Source organism: Ctenopharyngodon idella, chromosome 11 (assembly GCF_019924925.1).
Source record: "Ctenopharyngodon idella isolate HZGC_01 chromosome 11, HZGC01, whole genome shotgun sequence".
Classification (NCBI taxonomy): Eukaryota; Metazoa; Chordata; class Actinopteri; order Cypriniformes; family Xenocyprididae; genus Ctenopharyngodon; species Ctenopharyngodon idella.
This window is the reverse complement of record NC_067230.1, coordinates 17,445,183-17,473,159: the sequence shown is the minus strand read 5'-3', so window position 1 is coordinate 17,473,159 and position 27,977 is coordinate 17,445,183. Positions and strand designations below refer to the sequence as shown.

At 39.7% G+C, this 27,977-nt stretch overlaps 3 protein-coding genes and 2 long non-coding RNA genes across 12 annotated transcripts; 3 read left to right on the top strand and 2 right to left on the bottom strand.

The window, feature by feature from the left end:
- The first annotated feature begins 9 nt into the window (after nucleotides 1–9).
- On the top strand, nucleotides 10–15,550 carry LOC127522893 (uncharacterized). 6 transcript variants are annotated; one of them, XR_007932763.1, is made up of 5 exons: nucleotides 21–1,287; nucleotides 6,234–6,369; nucleotides 12,504–12,842; nucleotides 13,514–14,678; nucleotides 14,781–15,550. It is a non-coding gene; the product is annotated as an uncharacterized LOC127522893 (long non-coding RNA). The 6 variants fall into 6 exon arrangements; XR_007932762.1 differs by lacking the exon at nucleotides 14,781–15,550 and having other exon boundaries at nucleotides 10–1,287; nucleotides 6,167–6,369; nucleotides 13,514–14,732; XR_007932761.1 differs by lacking the exon at nucleotides 14,781–15,550 and having other exon boundaries at nucleotides 23–1,287; nucleotides 13,514–14,732.
- On the bottom strand, nucleotides 12,836–15,698 carry LOC127522895 (uncharacterized). Of its 2 annotated transcripts, XR_007932768.1 has the most exons (4): nucleotides 15,561–15,682; nucleotides 13,496–14,062; nucleotides 13,172–13,264; nucleotides 12,836–13,065 (listed from the first exon to the last, which is right to left on the bottom strand). It is a non-coding gene; the product is annotated as an uncharacterized LOC127522895 (long non-coding RNA). The 2 variants fall into 2 exon arrangements; XR_007932767.1 differs by lacking the exon at nucleotides 13,496–14,062 and having other exon boundaries at nucleotides 15,561–15,698.
- Nucleotides 15,658–18,241, top strand: tomm20b (translocase of outer mitochondrial membrane 20b). The gene is made up of 5 exons (XM_051913232.1): nucleotides 15,658–15,912; nucleotides 16,003–16,049; nucleotides 16,153–16,234; nucleotides 16,312–16,454; nucleotides 17,699–18,241. The coding sequence occupies exons 1-5, from the start codon at nucleotides 15,789–15,791 to the stop codon at nucleotides 17,741–17,743; spliced, it is 441 nt and encodes a 146-aa protein (XP_051769192.1). The 5' UTR covers nucleotides 15,658–15,788; the 3' UTR covers nucleotides 17,744–18,241.
- Nucleotides 17,995–21,849, bottom strand: rbm34 (RNA binding motif protein 34). The gene is made up of 11 exons (XM_051913224.1): nucleotides 21,621–21,849; nucleotides 21,142–21,283; nucleotides 20,948–21,069; nucleotides 20,660–20,855; nucleotides 20,492–20,551; nucleotides 20,374–20,417; nucleotides 20,209–20,292; nucleotides 20,074–20,137; nucleotides 19,567–19,609; nucleotides 19,371–19,489; nucleotides 17,995–18,809 (listed from the first exon to the last, which is right to left on the bottom strand). Exons 1-11 carry the CDS (start codon nucleotides 21,647–21,649, stop codon nucleotides 18,477–18,479), a joined length of 1,236 nt encoding a protein of 411 aa, XP_051769184.1. The 5' UTR covers nucleotides 21,650–21,849; the 3' UTR covers nucleotides 17,995–18,476.
- tbce (tubulin folding cofactor E) lies at nucleotides 21,809–27,970 on the top strand. Of its 2 annotated transcripts, none has more exons than XM_051913208.1 (17): nucleotides 21,809–21,982; nucleotides 22,323–22,425; nucleotides 24,012–24,096; nucleotides 24,168–24,344; nucleotides 24,506–24,591; nucleotides 24,669–24,768; nucleotides 25,181–25,283; nucleotides 25,473–25,549; nucleotides 25,630–25,722; nucleotides 25,801–25,865; nucleotides 25,956–26,020; nucleotides 26,128–26,280; nucleotides 26,626–26,779; nucleotides 26,888–26,956; nucleotides 27,037–27,096; nucleotides 27,169–27,260; nucleotides 27,452–27,970. In XM_051913208.1, the coding sequence occupies exons 2-17, from the start codon at nucleotides 22,323–22,325 to the stop codon at nucleotides 27,545–27,547; spliced, it is 1,578 nt and encodes a 525-aa protein (XP_051769168.1). In that variant the 5' UTR covers nucleotides 21,809–21,982; the 3' UTR covers nucleotides 27,548–27,970. The 2 variants fall into 2 exon arrangements, with proteins under 2 accessions (XP_051769168.1, XP_051769169.1); XM_051913209.1 differs by lacking the exon at nucleotides 21,809–21,982 and adding an exon at nucleotides 22,037–22,166.
- Nucleotides 27,971–27,977: the final 7 nt, after the last annotated feature.

The following is a 27,977-nucleotide window of genomic DNA, read 5'->3' as shown; positions in this document are numbered from 1 at the left end:
CCTTTAAATGCAAATGAGCTGCTGCTCCCGCCCCCTTTCCAGAAGAGGGCGGAGCTTTAACAGCTCGCGCTTCGGTCACTCAACAACAACAAAGCTGGAGAATCTCACACAGCCAAAATGACGATGGTGTTCAGCCTTACATTGTTCAAACCGGAGTCGACACTGATGGAGAGACTCAGGAAGAAGTTACAACTTTTAGACGTTTCTGAATGGTTAGTGGATAAATTTATGTAGTTGCTGTGGAGTTGATTCAACTCATCCACTAGCATGTGTCGTCATGTTAATCTTTTGTGTTGAATTGACCCTCGTTTGTGAAGCAGTCCGGCGTAAAATGACGGCATGTCAACAACACTCTACTACAACAACTCTTCCTCTTCTCTAAAGCAGCCCAACATGGCCCCGCCCCCTTTGTTGTGTGTTCTCGGGGGCGGGGTTTATGTAAATTTTAGGGTTAGTGATGTCACTAACCCAGGAACAAGCTTCTTGTAGTTCCTACCAGCTGTTTGTTGTAGTCCTTAAATTGCATTGAACTTTGAGCGTCGTAACTTTGCAGATGTTGTTTATGCTCAAACAGCAAAATTACACACTAACTAAAGTTAAAAAGGTCAAATCATAATCAACCACCCCTTAAACTTTAAGAGAACCTTGACACAATGTTCTGAGAACGTTCCCTGTTCGTTGGGATCATCCAGCTCTAGACCCAAACATGTGCTAAAAGAAACCCTCATAAGACTCTTCATGCCCTTCCTTCACCTTCTACTGATGTTATTTCTCGGCTCTGTCCTCTCTCTGTGAACTGTAAAGGAAGAAAGGAAAGAGAATCAGTTCTTCCTGTGAACAGATGTGAGCGATCATCTCGGCAGGCCTGCCCTCCTTCCTCTCTCGCCTGGAAATAAATCCTTTAATGGATCCACCACTCAAGTGTGTGTGTGTGTGTTTGAGTGTGTGTGTGTGTGGGTCGGCTACTGGGTTACTGGAATTCTCCCAGCGTCCCGCGGGAATAGTCGGTCACATGTTAGACGGAGGCTAAATTAGCTTCATGTAGCGCAGAATACCGACTGAAGCTCTGGGCTGTGAGGGAACGTCAGTCTCTGAGGATCCCGCGTCATTATTGATGGGTTTCAGACAGGAAAATGAGAGGAAAGAATTGACGGAGGAGTTCAGGCCGAGAGCAGCTAATGGAAAAGACATGTGCTGGTCAAACAAACCAGTTTGCTGTAGCAACCAACTAACAACTATAGATTACATGATGAAGCTTGTTCCTTGATCAAGAGAAACTGATTTCAGGTCTGTTCTGTTTACATCGTGGAATTGTTATTCTCCTGTTTATGAAGCTGCTTTGAAACAGTCTGTACTGTATAAAGCGCTGTAGAAATAAAGCTGACAAAAAAATCCATGTGTTAAATTCATGTGAGAGAGAGATGTCGAGGGGCGCGTGTCCTTTCTGGGGTCAGTGTTAATCTTCGTGTCCTTCACAGATTGGCAGTGGACTCAGGGCCGCGCCTCGCGTCATTCACTCAAAGGCCACAGTGTTTGTCACACGTTTAACTCTTTCATTGCAGCCGCTGTTATCCGTGTGTTAATGTCAGATGCATCGGTGTTTGCAGACGTGGCGTTTTTCCCAGCTAATAAAAACCGTTCTAAGAACTTTTGAAACAAGTTTAAAAAACATCCAACTAAAACGTTTCAGAATAAAAACGTTCCATGAATGATGTATAAATAATGTTTTTGTTTGAGAACATTATTAAAGACCAGCTATCATTGAATGAACGTTCTATTAACGTTGCTTGAAGAACGTTTGCTCATAACTTTGAGAGAACCTTGACACAACGTTCCTGTTGGTGACAAAGTTCTAAAACGGTGTATAATTTGCTCTCATATTCCAGTTTTTGCATCCAAACCAATTATAATATCTGATGTAAGATGTCTTTTTTTAAAGAAATATGACCTTTTGATGCACCTTGCCGTGTGATTCTGATCTTGCAGTGAGATGGGTGTGATTTCAGAGGACGGGAGTTAAAGCCAAAGCGCCTCATGTGACTGTGAAAGGCATCTCCACTCCTTTCAGCATGTTTGGCGTCGCTCCAGCTGACAGATGAGAGAAATTAGCATGACTGCTACAGTATATGGCTCACGGCCAGTGTTATCAGGCTCAGGCTTGACACATACAACACACACACACACACACACACCAGTTTGTTATATGAAGGTCACATTAAAATGGTGAAAACTTTTTACCTTCATGCATTCATTTATTTTTTATAACTTGTGTAGATTTTATTGCTCTTGTCTCAGACCCAGATTTTAAATCATTAAACTAGATATTTATTAATGCAGATCAAATGGTAAAGCACTACGGTCATGGGTTCGACTCAATAAAAAGCATCTGCCTAATGCATAAATGAATAAATGTTTCATCACAAAATATAATTTTGCTGACTTGTTTATGAGAGTTTCAGTGAGTTTGAGAAGATGTGTGAAGAACAATCAGAGTAAATATCGTTATTGTGTATAATTTCCAATCAAAATATTACTTAATTTTGGATAATTAAAATAGCTACACTCTAAAAATGCTGAGTTAAAAACAACCCAAGTTGGGTTGGAAATGGACAAACCCAGTGTTTAAACCCTGCGATTGGGTTGTTTTAACCCAGCGATTGGGTTGTTTAAACCCCGCGATTGGGTTGTTTTAACCCAGCGATTGGGTTGTTTTAACCCTGCGATTGGGTTGTTTTAACCCAGCGATTGGGTTGTTTAAACCCGCGATTGGGTTGTTTTAACCCAGCGATTGGGTTGTTTAAACCCCGCGATTGGGTTGTTTTAACCCCGCGATTGGGTTGTTTAAACCCCGCGATTGGGTTGTTTTAACCCCGCGATTGGGTTGTTTAACCCCGCGATTGGGTTGTTTTAACCCAGCGATTGGGTTGTTTTAACCCAGCGATTGGGTTGTTTAAACCCTGCGATTGGGTTGTTTTAACCCAGCGATTGGGTTGTTTTAACCCCGCGATTGGGTTGTTTTAACCCCTGCGATTGGGTTGTTTTAACCCCGCGATTGAGCGATTGGGTTGTTTTAACCCTGCGATTGGGTTGTTTTAACCCAGCGTTTGGGTTGTTTTAACCCTGCGATTGGGTTGTTTTAACCCAGCGAGAGGGATGTTTTAACCCTGCGATTGGGTGTTTAAACCCTGCGATTGGGATGTTTAAACCCTGCGATTGGGTTGTTTTAACCCTGCGATTGGGTTGTTTTAACCCCTGCGATTGGGTTGTTTAACCCAGCGATTGGGTTGTTTAAACCCAGCGATTGGGTTGTTTTAACCCAGCGATTGGGTTGTTTTAACCCAGCGATTGGGTTGTTTTAAACCCTGCGATTGGGTTGTTTTAACCAGCGATTGGGTTGTTTTAACCCAGCGATTGGGGTGTTTATAACCCTGCGATTGGGTTGTTTAAACCCTGCGCATGGTTGTTTTAACCCAGCGATTGGGTTGTTTTAACCCTGCGATTGGGTTGTTTAAACCCTGCGATTGGGTTGTTTTAACCCAGCGATTGAGTTGTTTTAACCCTGCGATTGGGTTGTTTTAACCCTGCGATTGCGTTGTTTTAACCCTGCGATTGGGTTGTTTTAACCCAGCGATTGGGTTGTTTAAACCCTGCGATTGGGTTGTTTTAACCCAGCGATTGGGTTGTTTTAACCCCGCGATTGGGTTGTTTTAACCCAGCGATTGAGTTGTTTTAACCCTGCGATTGGGTTGTTTTAACCCTGCGATTGGGTTGTTTAAACTCTGCGATTGGGTTGTTTTAACCCTGCGATTGGGTTGTTTTAACCCAGCGATTGAGTTGTTTAAACCCTGTGATTGGGTTGTTTTTAACCCAGCGATTTTTTATGAGCAAGAAAAAATGTTTAACATGTAATTTCCACCACACTATATGATCAAAGATAAAGCATGGTGCACACACATGTTTATAGACTGATAGTGGACTAATTAACTACACCAGTGAGTGTGTGAAGTGTTGGAATCCGGCTGTAACGAGAGCAGATCTGTAGGTATGTGAAGCGCTCACATGTTCCCAGGTGAGGGAGGATCGCTTCTGCTGAGGATTGACTCGACATTAAGGTCAAAGTTCATGCTGATATATTTGGAAAGAGATACTGCGGTTTCCCAAAAGTGATCCATCCTCTTGGCCGAGGGGAGCGCTGGCCTCGCTGCGGCATCCTGATTTATGAGCGTAGAGCGTGAACGAGCTGACAGCCGCTTTAGAACAACCAGCTACTTCGAGGCCAAAGCCTTGATCCGACCCACACTGACATGAGCGCAATATCTGAACAAAATCATCACTAATGACCGGCTATTTATTGCTCAGGGGCTGTTACAGCTGAAGAGATTTATGGGAGTTTAACCCTGAGTATTGAGAAGTGTTGATGTGAACGCACATAGGCTCAGTTTAGCAGAACATCGGTGAGATCTGAGGAGACATTATTAGGGACAAACATCTGAGAATCAGGATCGTTCCTGTCTAGAAGATATTAGAGAGTTCATCGTTTCCTCTGGTGATCGTTAAATCATGACAGATGATAAAAACATTTCTATCAGTTCCTTCAGCGAATGTTTCTCGTTTGGATGTTTTATCTGGAACATTCTGTAGTTCTCCATATCTATTCTCATCTCTTCCAGGATGTTATAATATGTCCATAAAGGAAGCACTAAACGAACAAAAGTGAGTGTTTATTACGGTGACCTGATCTAGGTTCACACTGACGAGAGAAACACAATGATGAGGAACTTCATGAGCTGCTGCTTTTGTGTTTCCAGGCGAAAAATGCAGTTTTGCGAACAGCATTAGTTTCAGAAGAGTTTCACCGGCGGTGACAGAGTGACCTTTGAGAAGAGATCTTATCATCATGAGTGACAGTGAAAATGACATTGTGTCATCCTGTTTAGAAACAAGTGAAAATGTTTTGCAACATTCATCAGCTCAGGACAGGGTGTTCGGAACATTTAAAGAATTACACACATGCACTACAGTTCAAAAGTAACACTTTTATTCATCAAGGATGCATTAAAGTGACACTTATAATGTTACAATGTTTCTTGAGCAGCAAATCAGCATATTAGAAAGGATCATGTGACACTGAAGACTGGAGTAATGATGCTGAAAATTCAGCTTTGATCACTGGAATAAATTACACTTTACTATTTATTCACATAGAAAACAGATGATTTACATTGGAATAATATTTCACAATTTTTACTGTATTTTTGATTGAATAAACACAGCCTTTGTGAGCAGAAGAGACTCTTTTAAAAACTCTTACCTCCAAACTTTTGAACAGCAACTTATAAACGCTGCTGTTTTTTCAATGAATGTGAGAAAGTAAAACTAGAAATAGGCCGAGTATCAACTTCTCAAATACGGTTTCACAAAAACAGAAAGCAAGAGCCAACAGAAAACTGAAGTGATACTGGAAAACAAACACAATTTCTTTTCCAGGTCTTAGTAACCTTGAGAGTGTTTTTAGCAGATTTCTTCACAGACCCAAATACTGTCCTGACCTACACACACACACACACACACTCTCTCTCTCACACACACACACACTCACTCAACCCAGCCGTTACCTGGCAACCCTGTGCCCGCTGTGGAATGCTTCGTTGCCATGGCGACGGAACGCACACATGTGGCAGTGATTTTGGTTTTGTGTGTTTGATCTGATGCTGGAGCCTCAGGTGGGCTCTGCTGCGTGTGACGCGTGTTTGCTGCATGATGCATTCTGATAATACTGATTCAAAGTATTGAAAAAAACTCTAGTTTCCATTATAGTGCCCAGTACTGTAAATCATATTTATCTTATCTTCTACGGAGCTTGAAAGACAGCAATTTCAGTCTTAGTTGTGATATATTTTTAACTTTAAGATTAAGGAAATTTAAGATTTGATAGATTATTGATAGAACATTCGAACCTGAAGCAATGGCATCATTGTAATATTTGCATACTGCATTGTGATTGGATCTATTTGTTCATCTAAGTTGCATATTACTATCAATATCTACAGCTTTTCTAACACTGCAATGCCAAATGTAGCTTTATGATATTGTGTAATTCTGTGCATTATTTATTTATCTCTGACACTGAATTTATGGATGTTCAACATCTCGTTTTATGCCACAGACGCCCTTCAGAAACATGTACATGTTTATTCTGTGTGTAAAGACACTCGTCCTGAAATGTGTGGCAGGTTGGATGCTGTTGTCTTGGCAACATGATTCCATCCTTTGATTCGCTGTCAGGAGAGGGAACATTCAGCTCACGGTTCACGACATCCCAGAATCCCAGCGAACACGAGCTTTTTCCACACAACCACGCCTCACATGGTAAGTTGAGTTAAGCACAGCAGAACACCTGTTCACGACTCTGAGGTGATGCATTCCTGAGTGTAAGAGGATACTGAATAAGGAAAACGTATGAAATAAGATCTGATTCAGCTCAGAAGTGTTCCAGCAGCATTCCAATCAGATGACAAGCCGTTAATTGATTTGTTAATCAGCAAAGTGTAATTAATTCAGCGCTTGTGAACATTAGCGCAGATTACCTGTGAAAGAGGATGAGGAGGGACAGGTGTGTGATGAAGGATCCGTTTAAATTCAGTTCACTTTGGAAAACCAGTTTTGCCTCATTCCGGCCTTCAAATCAGAACACGACAGTATTATATATTCATATTGAAGGAGTCAGAGGCTTCAAAGCGCCGCGTGTTTCAGATAAAGACATCAAAGGCTCTTTCATATGCAAATTGCTGCAGCAGCGCTTAGTATAAATAAAAAAAAAACATGTTTCAGTATCAACGTCACGATTATTCATGCGCACAACTCTACAGAGGATAGAAGTGTTGGTCGTTTGGGGAAGAAACATCTGATCTCTTCCACAGACCGTCTGATGAATGTTACACACTAAAATAGTAGGAGTTTTCTGTGTGTGTGATCCTGTAGTTAGTTTAGTTGAGAATGATGAGGATGATGACCCTGTAGTTAGTTTTAGTTGACAATAATGACCCTGTAGTTAGTTTTAGTTGAGGATATTAACCCTGTAGTTAGTTTCAGTTGATGATGATGACCCTGTAGTCAGTTTTAGTTGACAATAATGACCCTGTAGTCAGTTTTAGTTGACGATGATGACCCTGTAGTTAGTTTTAGTTGACAATAATGACCCTGTAGTCAGTTTTAGTTGACAATAATGACCCTGTAGTTAGTTTTAGTTGACAATAATGACCCTGTAGTTAGTTTTAGTTGAGGATGATGACCCTGTAGTCAGTTTTAGTTGACAATAATGACCCTGTAGTTAGTTTTAGTTGACGATGATGACCCTGTAGTTAGTTTTAGTTGACAATAATGACCCTGTAGTCAGTTTTAGTTGACGATGATGACCCTGTAGTTAGTTTTAGTTGACAATAATGACCCTGTAGTCAGTTTTAGTTGACAATAATGACCCTGTAGTTAGTTTTAGTTGACAATAATGACCCTGTAGTCAGTTTTAGTTGACGATGATGACCCTGTAGTTAGTTTTAGTTGACAATAATGACCCTGTAGTTAGTTTTAGTTGACAATAATGACCCTGTAGTTAGTTTTAGTTGAGGATGATGACCCTGTAGTCAGTTTTAGTTGACAATAATGACCCTGTAGTTAGTTTTAGTTGACAATAATGACCCTGTAGTTAGTTTTAGTTGACGATGATGACCCTGTAGTTAGTTTTAGTTGACAATAATGACCCTGTAGTCAGTTTTAGTTGACGATAATGACCCTGTAGTTAGTTTTAGTTGACAATAATGACCCTGTAGTTAGTTTTAGTTGAGGATGATGACCCTGTAGTCAGTTTTAGTTGACAATAATGACCCTGTAGTTAGTTTTAGTTGACAATAATGACCCTGTAGTTAGTTTTAGTTGAGGATGATGACCCTGTAGTCAGTTTTAGTTGACAATAATGACCCTGTAGTTAGTTTTAGTTGAGGATGATGACCCTGTAGTTAGTTTTAGTTGACAATAATGACCCTGTAGTTAGTTTTAGTTGAGGATGATGACCCTGTAGTCAGTTTTAGTTGACAATAATGACCCTGTAGTTAATTTTAGTTGACAATAATGACCCTGTAGTTAGTTTTAGTTGAGGATAATAACCCTGTAGTCAGTTTTAGTTGACAATAATGACCCTGTAGTTAGTTTTAGTTGATGATGATGACCCTGTAGTTAGTTTTAGTTGACGATGATGACCCTGTAGTTAGTTTTAGTTGACAATAATGACCCTGTAGTTAGTTTTAGTTGACAATACTGACCCTGTAGTTAGTTTTAGTTGAGGATATTAACCCTGTAGTTAGTTTTAGTTGTTAATGATGACCCTGTAGTTAGTTTTAGTTGACAGTAATGACCCTGTAGTTAGTTTTAGTTGAGGATATTAACCCTGTAGTCAGTTTTAGTTGACGATGATGACCCTGTAGTTAGTTTTAGTTGACAATAATGACCCTGTAGTCAGTTTTAGTTGACAATAATGACCCTGTAGTTAGTTTTAGTTGACAATAATGACCCTGTAGTCAGTTTTAGTTGACGATGATGACCCTGTAGTTAGTTTTAGTTGACAATAATGACCCTGTAGTCAGTTTTAGTTGACAATAATGACCCTGTAGTTAGTTTTAGTTGACAATAATGACCCTGTAGTTAGTTTTAGTTGAGGATGATGACCCTGTAGTCAGTTTTAGTTGACAATAATGACCCTGTAGTTAGTTTTAGTTGACAATAATGACCCTGTAGTTAGTTTTAGTTGACGATGATGACCCTGTAGTTAGTTTTAGTTGACAATAATGACCCTGTAGTCAGTTTTAGTTGACGATAATGACCCTGTAGTTAGTTTTAGTTGACAATAATGACCCTGTAGTTAGTTTTAGTTGAGGATGATGACCCTGTAGTCAGTTTTAGTTGACAATAATGACCCTGTAGTTAGTTTTAGTTGACAATAATGACCCTGTAGTTAGTTTTAGTTGACGATGATGACCCTGTAGTCAGTTTTAGTTGACAATAATGACCCTGTAGTTAGTTTTAGTTGAGGATGATGACCCTGTAGTTAGTTTTAGTTGACAATAATGACCCTGTAGTTAGTTTTAGTTGAGGATGATGACCCTGTAGTCAGTTTTAGTTGACAATAATGACCCTGTAGTTAATTTTAGTTGACAATAATGACCCTGTAGTTAGTTTTAGTTGAGGATAATAACCCTGTAGTCAGTTTTAGTTGACAATAATGACCCTGTAGTTAGTTTTAGTTGATGATGATGACCCTGTAGTTAGTTTTAGTTGACGATGATGACCCTGTAGTTAGTTTTAGTTGACAATAATGACCCTGTAGTTAGTTTTAGTTGACAATACTGACCCTGTAGTTAGTTTTAGTTGAGGATATTAACCCTGTAGTTAGTTTTAGTTGTTAATGATGACCCTGTAGTTAGTTTTAGTTGACAGTAATGACCCTGTAGTTAGTTTTAGTTGACAATAATGACCCTGTAGTTAGTTTTAGTTGAGGATATTAACCCTGTAGTTAGTTTTAGTTGACAATAATGACCCTGTAGTCAGTTTTAGTTGACAATAATGACCCTGTAGTTAGTTTTAGTTGATGATTGATGACCTGTAGTTAGTCTTAGTTGACAATAATGACCCTATAGTTAGTTTTAGTTGATGATTGATGACCTGTATTTAGTTTTAGTTGACAATAATGACCCTGTAGTCAGTTTTAGTTGACAATAATGACCCTGTAGTTAGTTTTAGTTGATGATTGATGACCTGTAGTTAGTCTTAGTTGACAATAATGACCCTATAGTTAGTTTTAGTTGATGATTGATGACCTGTATTTAGTTTTAGTTGACAATAATGACCCTGTAGTCAGTTTTAGTTGACAATAATGACCCTGTAGTTAGTTTTAGTTGATGATTGATGACCTGTAGTTAGTTTTAGTTGACAATAATGACCCTGTAGTTAGTTTTAGTTGACAGTAATGACCCTGTAGTTAGTTTTAGTTGACAATAATGACCCTGTAGTTAGTTTTAGTTGACGATGAGGACCCTGTAGTTAGTTTTAGTTGATGATGATGACCCTGTAGTTAGTTTTAGTTGACAATAATGACCCTGTAGTTAGTTTTAGTTGAGGATATTAACCCTGTAGTTAGTTTTAGTTGTTAATGATGACCCTGTAGTTAGTTTTAGTTGACAATAATGACCCTGTAGTTAGTTTTAGTTGAGGATAATAACCCTGTAGTTAGTTTAGTTGATGATGATGACCCTGTAGTTAGTTTTAGTTGATGATGATGACCCTGTAGTTAGTTTTAGTTGACAATAATGACCCTGTAGTTAGTTTTAGTTGAGGATGATGACTCTGTAGTTAGTTTTAGTTGGAGATGATGACCCTGTAGTTAGTTTTAGTTGACAATAATGACCCTGTAGTTAGTTTTAGTTGAGGATGATGACCCTGTAGTCAGTTTTAGTTGATGATGATGACCCTGTAGTTAGTTTTAGTTGATGATGATGACCCTGTAGTTAGTTTTAGTTGAGGATGATGACCCTGTAGTTAGTTTTAGTTGAGGATAATAACCCTGTAGTTAGTTTTAGTTGAGGATAATAACCCTGTAGTTAGTTTTAGTTGATGATGATGACCCTGACTCGCAGTGGGTCGAAGTGGAAGTTTCCAGGCGTGTCTCATGAACTCGGATTGGCTGCAGGGAATCGTCTCAATTGTCCTTCTCCCCACCCTGAGGCCCTGGAGGGGTGAAACCAGGGCTTGGGGTGATATTTTAAGATGGACGACTTGTATTTTTAGGGCAGCTGTACGCTGCGGTGTTCACATTTCAGGTCGGCTATAAAAACAAACAAAAAGCCGAGTTGCTGTAGGAGGACAGCTGGAGCGGACAAACAGAGAAACTCACCCTAACCCAAACCCCTGCTCTCAGATTAGTTTATTTTTAGCGTGAGCATGGTCCGGTGTGGCTCTCGTGTCTGTATGTGACAGGACTGAAGTGTAATTAAATCAGTGCACCATCTGTGTGTGTGATAAACAAAACAGGCTTCAGCTTATTTTAATAGAAGATGAGAAAAGCCGCTGCGTCCAGATGCCTGCCAGTCCTCATGTGCATGCAAACCCTCTGTGACCTGAGCTAAACACACTGTGAGAAGGATGCACTCATTTATTAAAACATAAAAGTGCTGCATCAGTGAGTGTTGTGCTGCGCTCACAGTCAGACGAGGCTCGTCAATGACGTACAGGGAAACGAGACGGCAATGCAAATCTCTAGTGTTTGTTTTACAGGTGTACTATTATCAACAGAGATCATTTATTGTGTTTTACACACCCGTGTCTGTAAATGTTCACTGAACTGGTTTTCTTATCACATTATGTGTGAACTTTGACTCATTGATGCATTTTATTAGGTTACAGTAAGCGTAAAATCAAAAACAACTCTGGCGCTTGATATATATTTGAGCAAAAATAATGTTTACCAGGGTTATTATAGTAAACTAAAACTAAAACCTTAAAAAACATTGGAAGAGATCTCTTCTGCTCACCAAGGCTGCATTTATTTGATCAAAAATACTGTAAGAACAGTGAAATATTATTAAAATTTTAAATTTATTATTATAATCTGGGAAGTTTTGCACTGAAAGAGCCAAACTCATCTGGACACGGCAGTGTCAAAAGGCCATTGGCTGAAACTAGACATGCTGCATTGAACATGTGCAACTTTAGGCCGCGGTGAGAGTGAGGTGCGATTGCATCATCATCATCATCATCATCAGAGGCTTGTCTCCTGCCCTCGGGCGTGTAAACAGGAAATGTGAACAGGCTCATGATGAATGTGAGGAGAGAGAGGAGAAGAAGACGCAAGTGCCTTTCATCATTTCAGTATTTCCTGAGGCGAGCCGGAGGGGTAAGAAAACAGAAAAGAGGGAAGGCAGGGAGAGAGAGAGGAGACTTGGGTAAACGCAGTTAAACTGGTGCTGTTTTCCAAGGCTTTCATTCCAGTCCTGCTCAGAAAACATGGCCTCGGGCGCGTGCCAAAATATTCATGTGCCTTTCGTCCCGAAACAAAGACTTCAAAGTTGTGGAGCGCAGAACGTGAGGAGTGAAGCGCTCAGCAAAAACAATCCCGTCACTTCAACGCTAACTATCACACACATACAGAGTTATTTTGGGATAAAAGGTGAAAAATTGGTAAAATTTGTAAACATAGTTTCTCGTACTGTAGAATAAACATTAATTGCGATTGCTAGCAGTTGCATTAGAAAAGTTTAAATCTTGTAAAAGATTTAACTGCACTGACTCTATCAGATGAGAACAAAACCTGAACTGAAATAATATTGTAATATTACAATAATATTTATTTACAATAATAAAATGTATTTTTTCTTTAAAATAAAATTGTAATAGTAATAAAAAAAAAATATATATATAAATATATATAGTAAAATTAGAAACATTCTGCCGTTTCACAGTCTCGGCTCATCCCATCAGGAAAGCTCCAGCAGAACACACTGATTATGCAGCTTCGAAGCCCCATGACAAGAGAAAAGGACGTTGTTTCCCGATGATGACTATTCATGGATGCGTAATTATTGGATGCTGATATAATTTAAAGGCAGTTCAAAGGGTGTAATTGGTATTCTCGGATGCAGCTCGACATGATCAATGCCTGTCTCTTCTCAAAGGCTTTAATCAGATCCAGTGCGGAGCATCAATCCCAGGCCATCTGCAGCCGAGCGCCGAGCCAAGAGTCTCCTGTGGATGAGCCGGGCTGGCAGAAACACACAGGAACTGAGGAGAGCCGCGAGCAGGTGCGGATCACAAACGCCACACTGGGAGGCTTTTGTTCCCCTCGGAGCCGCTGCACTGCCGCCTCAGACACACGTCACGCTCCAGTACAGTACAGTACACACATGACTGCACTAACCCACTGTACTAGTGTTAAAGATGAGCTCGCTCAGTATGAACAAAAAAATCTTCATGATGGATTGATTGGATGGTAAGTTGATAAATAAGAGCGATTGATGACGTCAGCTGAAATGGGAAAAATCACACATTATGATGATAGATCACAAGACAAACATCTTTTCTTTAATATTATACTGTAATATTAATACTAATAAAACAAAAAAAATGTTACCACCGCTCATTCCTGTAGCTCAAACAGTCGTTCATGGGTTCGATTCCCTGATCAAATCTGGACTGCAGTGGGAGTCACTTTGGATGAAAACATCTGCCAAAAACACAAACATGATGTAAAAATGCTCTGATGAATCATTCATAATGAGTAAATAGAGTCAGTGTTCATTTCTGCTTATGAAACAATCAAGCAAATACAAATTTGATTAAATGATGTTATGATCTTCGGTGTGAGTGTGTGTTTGGAGTCTGATGCAGCAGCGACCCCTACTGAACACACACACACACACACACACACACACACAAACATTCATTTCTTTCACACCTTCTCATCCATTCTCAGTTTCACAGCTGACAGCACTGGAGAATCCGAGCAGAAACGGGGAGCAGGTGTCGATGACCCAGGTGCCGGACGCTGTGATTGGACCAGAGGATTTCTGGGAGAGAAGTGTTGTTTACTGACCGTGAAGCGCTCTGGAGCCGATCTGAGGGCCGGGAGCCTTTATAAAGACCTAAGGCCAAAACAAGAGCTCTGACTCCAAACCCTGTCATGATGAAGACCTCCACCACACTCCAGCTTCCACTACGTGTTCCTCCTTGAAAACACATCGGATGACATCAGGCAGCTCCGGGTTCCTGGAAAATCCAGCCTCTGCTGCCATAAAGGCTTTTGGCCGGACGTTCCTGGGCAGCAGCTCAACTCCTGCTGTGTTTTATTCCAGTCGTAACACTGGATTTCTTCAGTTGCGTCTCCTAGAGAGACTCCCGTTCTCCAGACCTTCAGAAACAGCTGCAGCTCTGGGCAAAAATAATGAAGCTTTCTGTGTCTGAAGGGAAGCGTCTGTAGAAACCACACGCTCCATCTTCACTGAGGATGAGTTTAGATGAGCTTCTGCTCATTCAGGACAATATTTTGTGTTGAAAGGATGGGGGAAAATAAGTAAAAGAAAATTTAGTCTACATTTACTATATATAATATATATATATATATATATATATATATATATATAGAATGTGTATATATGAATTGCTTTTTTTTAATCCTTTTTTGGAGCTTGGTTGTATAAATCACCATCCACATTTATCCAAACATTATTTTATATTGTTTTGTTTTTTTTTTCATTATTTTTTTTTAAATCTCTTTTTGAGTTTCACAGAAGTGGTTTGGAGTGAATGATCATTTTTGGATGAACTGTCCCTTTAAATAACGCTTCAGACTCAAAGCTGAAGATAATTACATCAGCCTATTAGACACGTGACTGATTCAGGTAACTATAATCGCGCTGATTCTGCAAACACGAGTCATAATGGATCTCTCCTGCAGTCAGCAGATATATGAGGAACACACGAACGAATAAAGACTCCAAAAGAGAGGAAAAATACAGAGCGAAGCGATTAAGGACACGATCTGATCGTTCTGAGGAACCGCGAGCAGCGGGAACAGCAGGTGTTCTGATTGGTGGAGGAGGAGTGGGCGGAGACTACTACAGCAATCAACCAATGAGAGAGTGAGCAACTGCACAACACGCCTTTCAATCCCGAGCAATAAAAACACAAACGAGCCATTTTGTTTTTAATTTTGTTGTCATAATTAAATCTTTTGATTGCAGACTTTGATGTCCATCACTCAGATATACGCGACACACTCCATATGAACAATACTTGAATAACTATAATATGTAACTATAGTTTTAGTGAAATTTGTACTTTATTTGAGTGTCATTGAAATGGAGTACTTATGAGGAAATAATGTTCTTATGATTTCATTTACACATTCAACATCATCATGACAAATCTTTCCTCATATAGTTTCTATTCATCAAATATTTCTGAAATAAAATGCATGACAGTTTCCACAGTTTTCAACATTGATAATAATCATAAATGTTTCTTGAGCAGCAAATCATCATATTAGAATGATTTCTGAAGGATCATGTGACACTGAAGACTGGAGTAATGATGCTGAAAATTCAGCTTTGATCACAGGAATAAATTACACTTTACTATATATTCACATAGAAAACAGCTGATTTACATTAGAATAATATTTCACTATTTTCTCTCTCTCTCTCTTATATATATACACACACACACACACACACACACACACACACATACATACATATATATATATATATATATATACATATATACACACACACACGCATTTTATTTGCTTTAAGTATTGAAATAAAATGTTCAAATCATTTTTAAATGCCATAAAACTTGGAACAAACAGCAAATAAATAAATAAATCGCTGAACGCTGAACTGCTATTATTCTGCAGTGGATCTTTACTGCCATCTGCTGTTAAAAACGAGGGCGTAATTGTTCTAAAGGCTGCATTTTAAAATAATTTCATTTTCTACAGAAAGATATAATGCTCTTACCTTGTTTTATCACCATATATGCGGTTGAGTAAAGTGTCCCCGAGTGTCCTCGTGCATTTCTGATCAGGCGGAAGTCAGCGGCAGCTCATCTGTAACGGGCTTTGACGTCATCGGGGTCTTTTCTCGTGTGGCTCCGTGAGGGTCATGCAGTCAGTCTGATCTCTGTTATTATTATTATCATAATTTCTCTCGTCTGATCTCGTGTCGTGTTGTTGGATCTCTCTCGTCATGATGGGCGGCAGCAGCAGCAGGATCGCGGCGGGTTTGGGCGCGGCGCTGTTCGTCGGTTACTGCATTTATTTCGACAGAAAGAGACGGAGTGACCCAAACTACAAGAACAAACTACGAGAACGTGAGAGCATCTATCTATCTATCTGTCTGTCTATCTATCTATCTATCTGTCTAACTGATGTGTGAGTTGATGAATGTGATTTTGTTTCAGGAAGAAAAAAGCAGAAGGCAGCTCAGGAGAAAGCTGGATTATCAAGGGTATTTTCGCACATTCATGTTATTCCTCATTAATGTAGTGAGTTATGATGCAGAAATGGCCACATGAAAAGCTTTTTCCTAAATGTTTTATTTCTGTGTTTAGTTACCAGACCTCAAAGACGCTGAAGCCGTTCAGAAGTTCTTCCTGGAGGAGATCCAGCTGGGAGAAGAGCTGCTGGCTCAGGGTGAGATCTCGCTCCTGTCGCTCAAACACACTGTCTGTCAGTCAGAGCTGTTACCCATAATCCCCTCTCTCTCTCAGGTGACTATGAGAAGGGTGTGGACCACCTGACGAATGCGATCGCCGTGTGTGGTCAGCCACAGCAGCTCCTGCAGGTTCTGCAGCAGACGCTTCCTCCTCCGGTCTTCCAGATGCTGCTGACCAAACTGCCCACCATCAGCCAGGTGAGACGCGACTGACCCGACTGAGATACGGTCAAAATCTGCAGTATATTATCTATGGACGCTTGTTTCTGCCACATGATAAAAGAGAGGAAAAGTAATTGTGACTTTTTATCTTACAATTCTGCTTTTTTCTCACAATTTCTCAGTTTATATCTCACAGTTCTGTCTGTCTGTCTGTGTATTACTGTGTATAACTTTAAAGTCAGAATTGTGAGAGAAGAAAAAGCTACTTTATTATTTTAATTTTTTAAACCAAGCTTCCATAATTATCTGCTCCATAATAATGGGATGAATATATGGGTCAGTGACGTGACGGGTCATTTTGTTTGTCCAAAGGCCTTAATAATAATAATAATAAAAATCAAAGATATGACATCCAAAGTGTGTAAGGTAGTACAACTAGATCTCTTTTATTGAATCCAAAAGGTTTTAATTATATTTTTCTACATATAAAGGGATTTTAAAGGTCAAAAGGTCACTTGGTTTAACCGTCCAAAGGCCAGTACAGCCATTTCATTTGTAATTAAAATATCTTAAAATGTAATAAATGTATATATTTTTTATTCTGGCATGATTTTATAACATCATATATCAACATGTGCAAAATGGTATTAAAATTACGTGTAGAAGTTGTTGCTTTGTTATAAGAAAGAATGTCTGGAAAAATGAATTTCATTGATGTCATTCGGAGTAACCAATATAAAGGGACCATTTTGGATCAAGTCATGTGGTCAGTATCATGTGACATCATTCAGACACCGGCAAAGGACCACATGATCATGAAGCAAAGTAACTAAATCTCTAACTATTTGATAAATTCATATTTTCACTTGATCATACGCATGTCCCGAAACATCAGGTCATTCGGTACAACCGCTATAAAACATGGAAAATGTTGTAATATTTTAAAAACTACTAAATATAAAATGTTTGATTGTCCTTTTGCTAGCTAGCTAGATATCAGCCTGTTAGCATTGTTTGAAAATATCATCATTCGGTGAAACCGAAATTTTGGTTAAACTGAGTGACTTGTTTGGTGACAAATTTTGTCCATCTTGTAAAAACTGACAAAATCAGTGTTAATTGATTATAAAAACCACATAATCTCATTGTTAACACTTAATAAAACTTATATCTCCATTGTTTTTTTTACACTTTTAAAACCTTATTCCTCAATGACCCGAATGTTTCTATTATTTAAATGTCTATGCAAATGTAATATTTTCCGCCTCTCTCTCGTGCAGCGTATCGTCAGCGCTCAGAGCGTCAGTGACGACGACATCGAGTAGCAGGAACTCCAGTGGCTCTGTGACATCACTTCCTGTCTGCCGTCTGCCCATTTCCATCCACTGATCAAACACTGAACGCACAGATATGGATTTGAAGAAGCGTTCGAAATGAAATGTGTGTTCTCTAAATTGAGTCTGAAATGAGCTTGTTGAAGGTGACGTGAGTTTTAGTGTATATGAATGACGAGCATGACCTGTAAACATCGATTATTTTGTCTTTTTTTACTAACAAATTATTGCAGTTTTTGTTCAAAAAAAAAAAACATCCAGTAAATAAATCGCTCATAGACAGGATGTTTACAGTGTCTTTTGTCTGTCATTGATTAATGCTGAAGCAGCTGCTGTGGTTTATCTGTGTTCATGTATTTAAGTTATTGTCAAAGGCTGTCTGATGGGGGATTGTGGGATATGAAGCACGTTTAATGGTGCTCTGTTTCAACTAGGGAAGAGTTTCCTCTTTTTTTTAAACTCCAAATAAAAACAGATGAATCAAAGTCATTCGTGTGCCTCCATTAATAATCGATTTTTGTGCACTAAATTGTAATTTAAAGAATGTTAAAGTTCATCAACATACAGAATAACACGGTCATGACAATAAGTTTCATGCATTAAATGGTATTTAAATCATCTGGGTTGTTATAAAGAGACAAACATCAGTTTGTTTAATCACGTTTTTATTTGTGACATAAGAACACTAAACGTGTAAAAAAAAAAAAAAAAAAAAGCTCAGGCATTAAATGTGAACAGCAGGTTTCTTTTTCTTGTGCTTAAACTTCTTTTTCAGTCCTTTTCCTCTCTTGGCAGCAGGATCTGCCATCTCTCCCTTGAACGATGAAGCTTGTGTTGGTTTCCTGCCAGGATTCATCATGGAGTTGTTTCTGAACTCCTGCTTTGGACCTTTGAATCCTCCTCCTCCTCCTCTTCTCCATCGCTCTTTTCCTTCTGACTGACGACCTGGATGTGATTTCTTCTCTTTTTCCTTCTTCACAGAGCGTTTCACCCTGATCTTTCGCTCCAGTAATGTGGAGCCGTTGAGTTTCAATGCCAGCATCACTGAATCTGGGCTCTGAAACAGAAGAATACAATAATAGTTTGCATATGTTATGTATTATATTCAATACAAAAGGTGTTTATGGCTCATATAATCTGATATAGTGAGAATATGGAGGAAAAAACAGCTCAGTATTATTCAGACTCAAACTGAGCAAAAATAGCAGATGCTGTTATTTATACGGACAAAAAGGAAGATGAAGTTCTGATAAAATGCATATAAATATTGATATCTGCCAATAATGTCAAAAAAAATTTGCTTTGTAGTTTTAAAACACGATGATTGAGAGATGAACAAATAAACCTGATGATCATATCTGATACTCATGATAATCAAGTAAACCTGCTTCAGTCCGGCTGAAATATTACTAACAATATCAAAGTTATTCTTACGTTTACTTGATAAAATCACAGCAGAAAGACACGAGCTGAAGTTTGTATAGTTATACTAAAAGACTTGATAAATCAGTCTAAACGATCAGAGGGACTGGAGGAGATCGAGTGTGACGGGTTTATCAGATCAGACCATAAAGAAGAATTACAGAGTTAAAAAGTTTTATTTCTGATGGGCTTTTACCTCAAACAGGACGTATCCGAAGCCCTTCCCCATCCCAGACTCTCTGTCTCGCACCAAACGCACGGCCTCCACATTCCCGCACTCCTGGAAGTGTTCTCGTACCGGAAGCTCCGATATATCTGTCACAAAAACAAACTGAAACTGTGGAGTCACAGACGATGCTGTGCTGTAGAGATCTCAGAGAACGGTTACTCACCATACGGCAAATTCCCCACAAATATGGACCTTTTATGATCATGCTGTGGGAAAAAAAAAAAGATTGATTGGATTTTCTCCATGTTCATCTTTCTTTAGTGTGTAATGTTGCGTTCACCGTGATTTTGCCAAGTAAGACATGTTCCTGGATCAACATATTTTGTTGATCCTGGAACAACATTCTTGTCCGAAAATTTAGTCTTAACCCTATTCCCATCCCTAAACCTATCCCTAAAATCAGAAGGGAAAGATAGGTGAATAACATTGATGTAGAAGCACCTAACCCTGGTTGCAAGCCTAAACTTGACATAAACGGTAAACTTGATCCTCAAATCTGATTGGAATGTTGTTCCAGGATCAACAAAGATGTTGTTGTACTTAGTGAAATCACATTCACCGTAATGTTGCTGTTTGAGCATGAAAAAGCTCTGCAAAAGTTCCAGTTGAGCCCAAAAACATCATCAAGAGTTTTGGCATAATATGGAATAATTATATCAACAACACTCACTCCGGTGTGCTGAGAGACGCGGTCCACTCGGATATGGAAACCCGCCTGGATCTCCTGACCATTCCTGCAAAAGTTCAAATGCATGTCTTTAAAATTTGCTTTATAAACAGTGACAATCTGCAAATAATCTCGTACCATTTCAGAGCTCCAGCCGCCGCCTCTTCCTCTTTGAAGACAATGTACGCATTAATATTCTGCTTTTTAGGATGAACTTTCCTCCTAGAAATGAAAACAAGATCATTTATTTTCCAGAAAATGGGGGGCGGGAGGAAAAATGGGATTATCAAACTCAGAACTCACTGGATGGCGGCCACTTTGCGGGACATAGTCGGGTCTTCACGAACCTGTAAGACACACACATGTTAAACTCACAGCAGTGACGTGACAGAGATTATAATCAGTAGAGCCGGACACGCACCACTGAACGGAAGCGGACCGACTCGATGGCTCCAGCCTGCTTGAACAGGGTCAAGATATTCTGCAACACAAGAGGAGAGAGAGAGAGAGAGAGAGAGAGAGAGAGAGAGAGAGAGGTCAGTGGAGAGTCTGGAGGAGATGATCGACCCACAGACTGTGACTGAAGCACCTTCTTCGTGCAGCTGACCGGCAGATTCCCCACAAACACCGTCCGTTTCATTTTGATTCGCTCCTCCGCGTTGTTCTTTTTGTTCTTTTTGCGTTTGCCGGGTCGCTCCTCTTCTTCCGGCTCATCCGGACGCTTGCGTTTGACTTTCTTCGCACTCGTTCGTCCTTCATCATCTGCGTTCTGCAGCGCGCTCTCTCTGTGAATCACATGAATCTCCAAATCATTCACAGTTGGCTTGTGTGCGGATCAATCAGTTTCTATCACGTGTTTGACTGCAGGATCACTGACCGGTCCTGGAGCTTCTTCTCCGCCTCTGAAAGAGTCTTCGGAGTCTTGTTCCGTTTGTGGATCTGACCGGGACTCTTGGCATCAGCGGAATCAGACGCTGCTGCTGCGGGTTTAGGCTCCGTCTGATGAGAGAAAAGCAGCATTATGACAAGAACGCTTTCATTTCAAACTCTGCGATCACCTGATGAACATACTTTCGGCGCAGGAACGAAGACTAAAGTGTTTGCTGAGGAAGTGGAGGAGAATAAAGCGGATAAAGCTCCAGGTTTGTGTTGTTCTGGGAACAGGCTGCCGGACACCTGACCGACCGTGTAATCGCCAGCATCTCCAGCGACTCTGAAACAACAACAATAATGATTCAAGAGCAACTAAACATGTAGATTATTTGGTAAACAAATGTGTTACTGCATGTATGAAAGTCTGTATGTTTGTAAGAGTAAACTGAACTCTAATTCTACCTAAAAACATCATTTCCCATCAACCCATTTCCACAACATAACAAATCATGCTTTGGTAAATCATAATTATGAAATAAAAGTCATAACTAAGTCATAATTATGAGATTAAAATGGACAAAAAGTCGATAATTTTCTTATGTGCTTCCATATATACACTCCATGATGTTCATTCTACAACATATTACAGATTAAACGATTCATAAGAGAAATCAAACCTCTTCACACGCTGCTGCTTCTTCTTCATGGTGTCACTCTGAGCTCATGTCTGTGTAAAATCCTGAAGATCAGTCAGATATTTCAGATAAATGTTTCACACAAACACACGCTTGTTTCGCTCACACGCGCGTGCACAGGGTTTCTCGGTCCCCTGGAAACACAGATCCTGATCATCAGTTCCTGTAGTCTCGCCTCGAGAAACACATCACGCGCACCGTTCTCGATAATTAATCAACCGACAGTATATTCATATATAATTTTATATGTTTGACTGAAACAGCGGCAGCGGGAATGTGTTTCTCCTCGGCGCAGCATTAGGCGCGGGACCGCATGACGTCACCTCCGGTTGCCGGTTGTGCAGGTGAGAATGATGCAGGAACATTTTCATTCTGTTATTATTCAGTTATTCAGCTTGTAATTCATTTTTCTTCTCGTCTCTGCTGATAGGGAATGTTTTATAATGATTTAATACACGAAATCCTGTCATCGCAGACGTCACTCATGTCTCTATATCTGATCTTTATTGTGATTATTGATCAATAAATGTCAGCATCTTCTCATAATTATTCCATGTCAATAATTTAATGGTTTTTTAGGCTCTGTTAGTAAAGTAACACATGTTGGATTTTGATGTAGTGTGTGTGTTCAGGGTCAGGTGATTGTGTGTCTGTAGTTTATTGTCGGTTGTGTTTGATCTGTAGATGATGATGATGACGGAGGAGGAAGAGGCAGCGGGCAGGCGCGTGAGCTGTGACGGACACCGAGGGACTGTCCGTTATGTGGGGCCGGTTCCGCCCACCGCAGGTCATGATGATGATGATGATGATGAATCTCATTCCCGCCACATAAGAACTAACTTAAATAAATCATCATTATTACGAAAAGTCGAAATGATGACATAAAAAGTATGTTACTATGTCATAATTTTTATTTTTTGTCATATTTATGACTTTTGGTCATGATTTTAACTTTTTAGCTTATAATTATGACTTATGTCCATTTTTACTTTTATTTCATAATTTCAACTTTATGTCATAATTTTAATTTTTATATATATAATGACTTGGTATGTCAATTTGAATTTTTTGTCATAGTTATTACTTTAGAAGTCATATCACTATGACATGTCAATTTTGACTTTGTCATCATTTTGACTATTTATCCTATAATTATCATATAGTATGTCATAATCTTGACTTTTTATGTCATAATTTCAGCTGTTTGTCATCGTTATGACTTTTTAATTCATAATTTTAAAAATCTTTTTGCCGTATATTTGGCTTTTTATCATATAATTATCATCAAGTACGTCATAATTTTGACTTTTTGTGTAATATTTATAATATATTTATAATACATTATAATAATATTTATTTTATGTCATAATTTCTACTTTTTATGTCAAGGTTATGACTTTTAAAGTCATAATTTTGACTTTTTAATCCAAATTTGTCCATTTCAACTTTTTGTCGTAATTGTGACTATCTCAGTGACTTAGTATGTAAATTTTGACCTTTTTATGTCATTATTTCAACTTTTTGTCATAATTTTGAATTTTTATATAATGACTTGGTATGTCAATTTGAATTTTTTGTCATAACTTCAACTTTTTTTGTCAGTTATTACTTCTGAAGTCATCATTTTGACTGCTTCTATTTTAACTATGACTTATGTCAATTTTGACTGTCATCATTTTGACTATTTATCCTATAATTATCATAAAGCATGTCATAATTTTCGAGTTTTTATGTAATATTTGACTGTCAGAATTTCAACTTTTTGTCTTAGTTATGGCTTTTAAAGTCATAATTTTGAATTAGTATGTCATGATTTTGAATTATTTATGTCATAATTATGACTTTATGTCAATTTCAGCTTTATCTTATAATTATCATATAGTATGTCATAATCTTGACTTTTTATGTCATAATTTGTCATAGTTATGACTTTAATTCATAATTTTAAAAATCTTTTTGCTATACTTTAAAATTTTCATATCATATAGTGTCATAATTTAGACTTTTTGTATATTTATAATACACTTATAATACATTATAATATTTATTTTGTCAAAATTTCACCTTTTTATCATAATTGTGACTCTCAGTGACTTAGTATGTCAATTTTGACTTTTTATGTCATAATTTCAACTTTTCATGTCAAGGTTATGACTTTTAAAGTCATAATTTTGACTTTTTATCCTATAATTATCATATAATATGTTGTAATTTTGACGTATGTAATATTTATGACTTTTTATGTCATAATTTCAGCTTTTTGTCACAATCTTGACTATATAATGACCTAGTTTGTGACTTTTTGTCATGACTTCAGCTGTTTATGTCACAGTTGTGATGTTTGAGTCCGTATGTGATGATGTGCTCCTGCAGGTGTGTGGTTGGGAGTGGAGTGGGATCATCCGGACAGAGGGAAGCATGATGGGAGCCATGAAGGAGTGCGCTACTTCACCTGCAGGTGCTCATGGGAACATCAGTGGTTTACTGTACGTGACGATCAGATCAGCTGACGTGTGTGCTTGTCTCCAGACACCCGACGGGCGGCTCGTTCGTGCGGCCCAAGAAGGCCAGTTTCGGCGTGGATTACGTGACGGCTCTGAGGCGGCGCTATGAGGAGGAGCCGGAGGAGCCGGCGGGAGACGAGCTGAAGATCTCCAGCAGAACCGTCATGATGGTCGGCTTTGATGACATCAAGCTCAAACAGAAGTGAGGACGCTTTCATAAACCTTTACTGCATTAATTCCTCATGAAGAGTAAAAATATGAACTAGTTGATCTCATCATACCCAGATTCATCTGTGCAGTGTGTCATTACTGCTCATCTAGTTCTGTTATTCAGGACTGAAGTGTGTTGTTTTGCGGTCTCAGGGTGGAGAAGCTGACAGAAGTGGGTCTCAGGAGGTGTGAGGTGTCCGGTCCCGGCCCGGAGAATGAGATCAGAAACACCACGCCGTGTATCCTTCTCTGAGAACAGGCAGATCATAGATACTCTCAGACAAGCACATGAAGCTTCCTTAACAGCGTCTGCCAGTCGTTCAGTCTCTGGATCTTTCTGGAAACCTGCTGAGCTCATGGGAGATTGTGGCGGCCATTACAGAGCAGCTGGAGTCTCTGCAGGAGCTGCAGCTCAGGTGACTGACCTCCAGAAGAGCTTACAGTCAGCATCGAACGCTCCTTTTGTGCCGTATATCAGAGTGAAACTGCTTCACAAACAAGAACAAATGTAGGGCGGGGCTTGATTTTGATTGGATGGTTGTGGTTTGCTATTGGTGGATCTCATGTGAGTGACAGGTTGCCCCGGCCCTCATCATCAGAGAAGAGAAGAGATGCTGCAAGAGAGAGAGAAGATATTCTGATTCAAGATTATGAGGAACATGAATTTAACACAATAATGATAATTCATTTAGAATAAACACAACATTATTCCATTAAAAAAAAATGAAGAATATGTAGTTTTGATGTAATTTTAGGTTCTGTATTGTTGGTTGAATCTCATGAAAACGGTCTGGTTTCAGTAACATGAGCCTTTAAATTCTCCTGTAGTCACAATAGATTGAGTATCTCCACTGACCCCAGTCGCTTAAGCCCCGCCTTCTCCCGTCTGAGGGTGCTGTCACTCAACAGCTGCGCGCTCACCTGGACTCAGGTAAGGTGTGTGTGTGTGTGTGTGTGAGTGAACAGGAAAGGCTGGATTAATCAAACGTGATCTGGATCCAAATTCACATACCGTCCGTCTGATTCATATACATGCTTGTTTTGATTTGTGCTTGTTATTATATCACGCTTAACAGTACTTATTCAGTCATAACTATGTAATGACCTCTGACCCTGGCAGGTTCTCCATTGCGCCCCCATGTGGCAGCAGTTAGAGGAACTGTATCTCGCTGACAATGACATCACAGAGTTACTGAGGTACTGAGTGACATTCGAAGCACGAGCAGAAATATTATTTCCTCCTGTCACAGAACTGAATCATGCTGTCCTTCATCCAGACCAGAACATGTGCTGCAGACATTAAAAGTGCTGGATCTGTCCAATAACCAGATCGTGCAGGAGACGCTGCTGGAGATCTCACATTTACCCTGGTGAGATCAGAATAAAACATCACATCCAGCCTGTGAATGTGTGGAATAAGACTGTGATGGTCATGTTTGGATCTGCAGGTTGGAGAAGCTGAATCTGTCCAGCAGCGGTTTATCTGAAATTCAGTTCAGTGATGCTTCAGCAGGTACCAGAGCCGCTAAATCACTGTGTGTGTATTAATAATGTGTGTGTGCATGAATAATGTCAAAAACAATAATGTGTTCGTGCTGTGAAGGTGAGAAGACGGCTTTGTTTCCTGCGCTGAAGACACTCTTATTAGACGACAACAACATTTCAGAGGTAAATACAAAATAAGACTTTTATTTTATTCCAGCTGATGCTTATTTTACTTCAAGTAGCAGAAGTGTTTAATGTGTGTGTGTGTGTGTGTGTGTGTGTGTGCGCAGTGGCGTGTGGTGAACGAGCTGGAGAAGCTGCACTCTCTTCTTCATCTGTCCTGCCGGAGGAACCCGCTGCTGCAGAGAGAGAAGAACCTGGAGACCGCCCGACAGATCATGATCGCTCGCCTGAGCCGACTGCAGCTGCTCGACCGGAGACAGGTGACCTTCACACGCTCCTGTCTGACCTTTACAACTTCAACCGTTGCAGCAGATTTGGATTGTCAGCACTGTGAAGACTGACAATGAAATCACTTTTTTTGAGTTTATTGAACTTTTAGACAAAATATTTTTGCATATGTGTTTATGTTGAGTATCATATTTCATACATCAGGCTTTTATGGCTCATATAGTCTGAAATGATGAGAATCTGGTTTATTCAGAGGCTCAAACTGAGCAAAAATATGCAGTTTTCTGCAGATTCTGATCTTTATATGGAGAGAGTAAGATGAATCAGTGAGATCTTTATAACAGTAGAGAGTATTGATGAGGTGATGTCATGGTCAGGTGGAGCCGGACGAGAGGAGGGGGGCGGAGCTTGATTACTGTAAGAGGTTTGGATTGACGTGGCTTCAGGCTGGAGGTCACATCGACCCGGAGAAGAGCCATCCCAGCACTGACTTCCTGACGGAACACCCACGATTCCTCGCGCTCATCCACAGTCAGTCCTGTTTTATATGATATTATTTTATGTTACATTATTGGCTGTTCATGACCTCCTGAACACTGTGATTTCTGCTGTCAGTGATGAGTTTGTTTGTTTGTTCAGAGTACGGCGCTCCAGACGAGGGCGAGATGAGAGAACAGAAACCGTTTGCTCTGAAGAATCAGTTATTAAGTATGAATCTGCAGCATCAGATCAATACTGACCATCTCCGATCATCAGAGCGTCTGTCAATGTTTCTGCTTCCCTTTCAGCCGTAACCTTCGTTTGTCCAGAGGATTCTGGGAGGAAGCCCATAGAGAAGAAGCTGCCAGGTAAGCGTGCGTATTAAAGCGCTGCGGGCGGCTCACGTGACGCAGGTCTGACGGTTTCTCTGCTGTTTTCAGAGTCCATGATCGTTCAGAAGGTGAAGGGGCTTCTGCACCGGCTGCTCAAACTGCCCGGAGTCGAGCTGAAGCTCAGCTACACCTGCGCCAAGGTCAGTCACTGCACTTCCTGTGGGAATAAACCGTGTTTCTGTCACAGATTCATCCGGATGAGATGATCAGACAGATGGAGTCGATTCCTCTGAACATTAATAAATGCTTTAGTTCTTTAACCTCATAAGTGTTGTCAGTGTGTCTGTAAATGTTGATTTGTCGTGTTATTTTTGTGACGTCTGTCCTGTAGATTGCCGGGAGAGAGATTGAGATCGACAACGATCTGAAGCCGCTGCAGTTTTATTCGCTGGAGGACGGCGACAGGATTCTGGTGCGCTGGTCCTGATGGACCCGCAGGGGATTCTGGGACTTTATAGACTGAGCGTCACTCTGATCCAGAAGAGCTGAGCAGCGTAACGCTCCGGATCAAGAGAAGCGAGTGAGAAGAGCTGGAGAAATCATCTCTATATTTGTGTTTATAGAGCGACAGGAAATGGAAGCATTGCCAAACTCTCTGTACAGAATTAACCTGATCCTCCAGCCTCCGCCAGCAGAGGGAGCTTCAGAGGAGCACACGCTGCAGACACTCTTCATCAGATCGAGCGAATCACATGATGAAATTCACACCAATGTCATTTGATTTTAAAAATTACAATAAAATAAATTGTGTATAATATAACCCCATGATATATACTTTATGTTTAAATTAAAAAGTTTTTTCCATGTTACAGAAAGCAAATGTGAATTGATTAAAAGTGCTTAATTGTCATTAGAAT

Bases quoted from the DNA above. Each gene is read 5' to 3' on its own strand.
- rbm34 (XM_051913224.1), bottom strand. From the start codon at position 21,649: ATGAAGAAGAAGCAGCAGCGTGTGAAGAG. The intron at 20,552-20,659 runs GTGCTTCAGTCA...CTTGTGTTGCAG, and splicing joins CGGTCAGCTGCACGAAGAAG to AATATCTTGACCCTGTTCAA. The intron at 20,293-20,373 runs GTGAGTTCTGAG...TTTCATTTCTAG, and splicing joins CGCAAAGTGGCCGCCATCCA to GAGGAAAGTTCATCCTAAAA.
- tbce (XM_051913208.1), top strand. From the start codon at position 22,323: ATGATGATGATGACGGAGGAGGAAGAGGCAGCGGGCAGGCGCGTGAGC. The intron at 22,426-24,011 runs GTCATGATGATG...GTGCTCCTGCAG, and splicing joins GCCGGTTCCGCCCACCGCAG to GTGTGTGGTTGGGAGTGGAG. The intron at 26,281-26,625 runs GTGACCTTCACA...TGTCATGGTCAG, and splicing joins AGCTGCTCGACCGGAGACAG to GTGGAGCCGGACGAGAGGAG.
- tomm20b (XM_051913232.1), top strand. From the start codon at position 15,789: ATGATGGGCGGCAGCAGCAGCAGGATCGCGGCGGGTTTGGGCGCGGCG. The intron at 16,235-16,311 runs GTGAGATCTCGC...TCTCTCTCTCAG, and splicing joins AGAAGAGCTGCTGGCTCAGG to GTGACTATGAGAAGGGTGTG. The intron at 16,455-17,698 runs GTGAGACGCGAC...TCTCTCGTGCAG, and splicing joins AACTGCCCACCATCAGCCAG to CGTATCGTCAGCGCTCAGAG.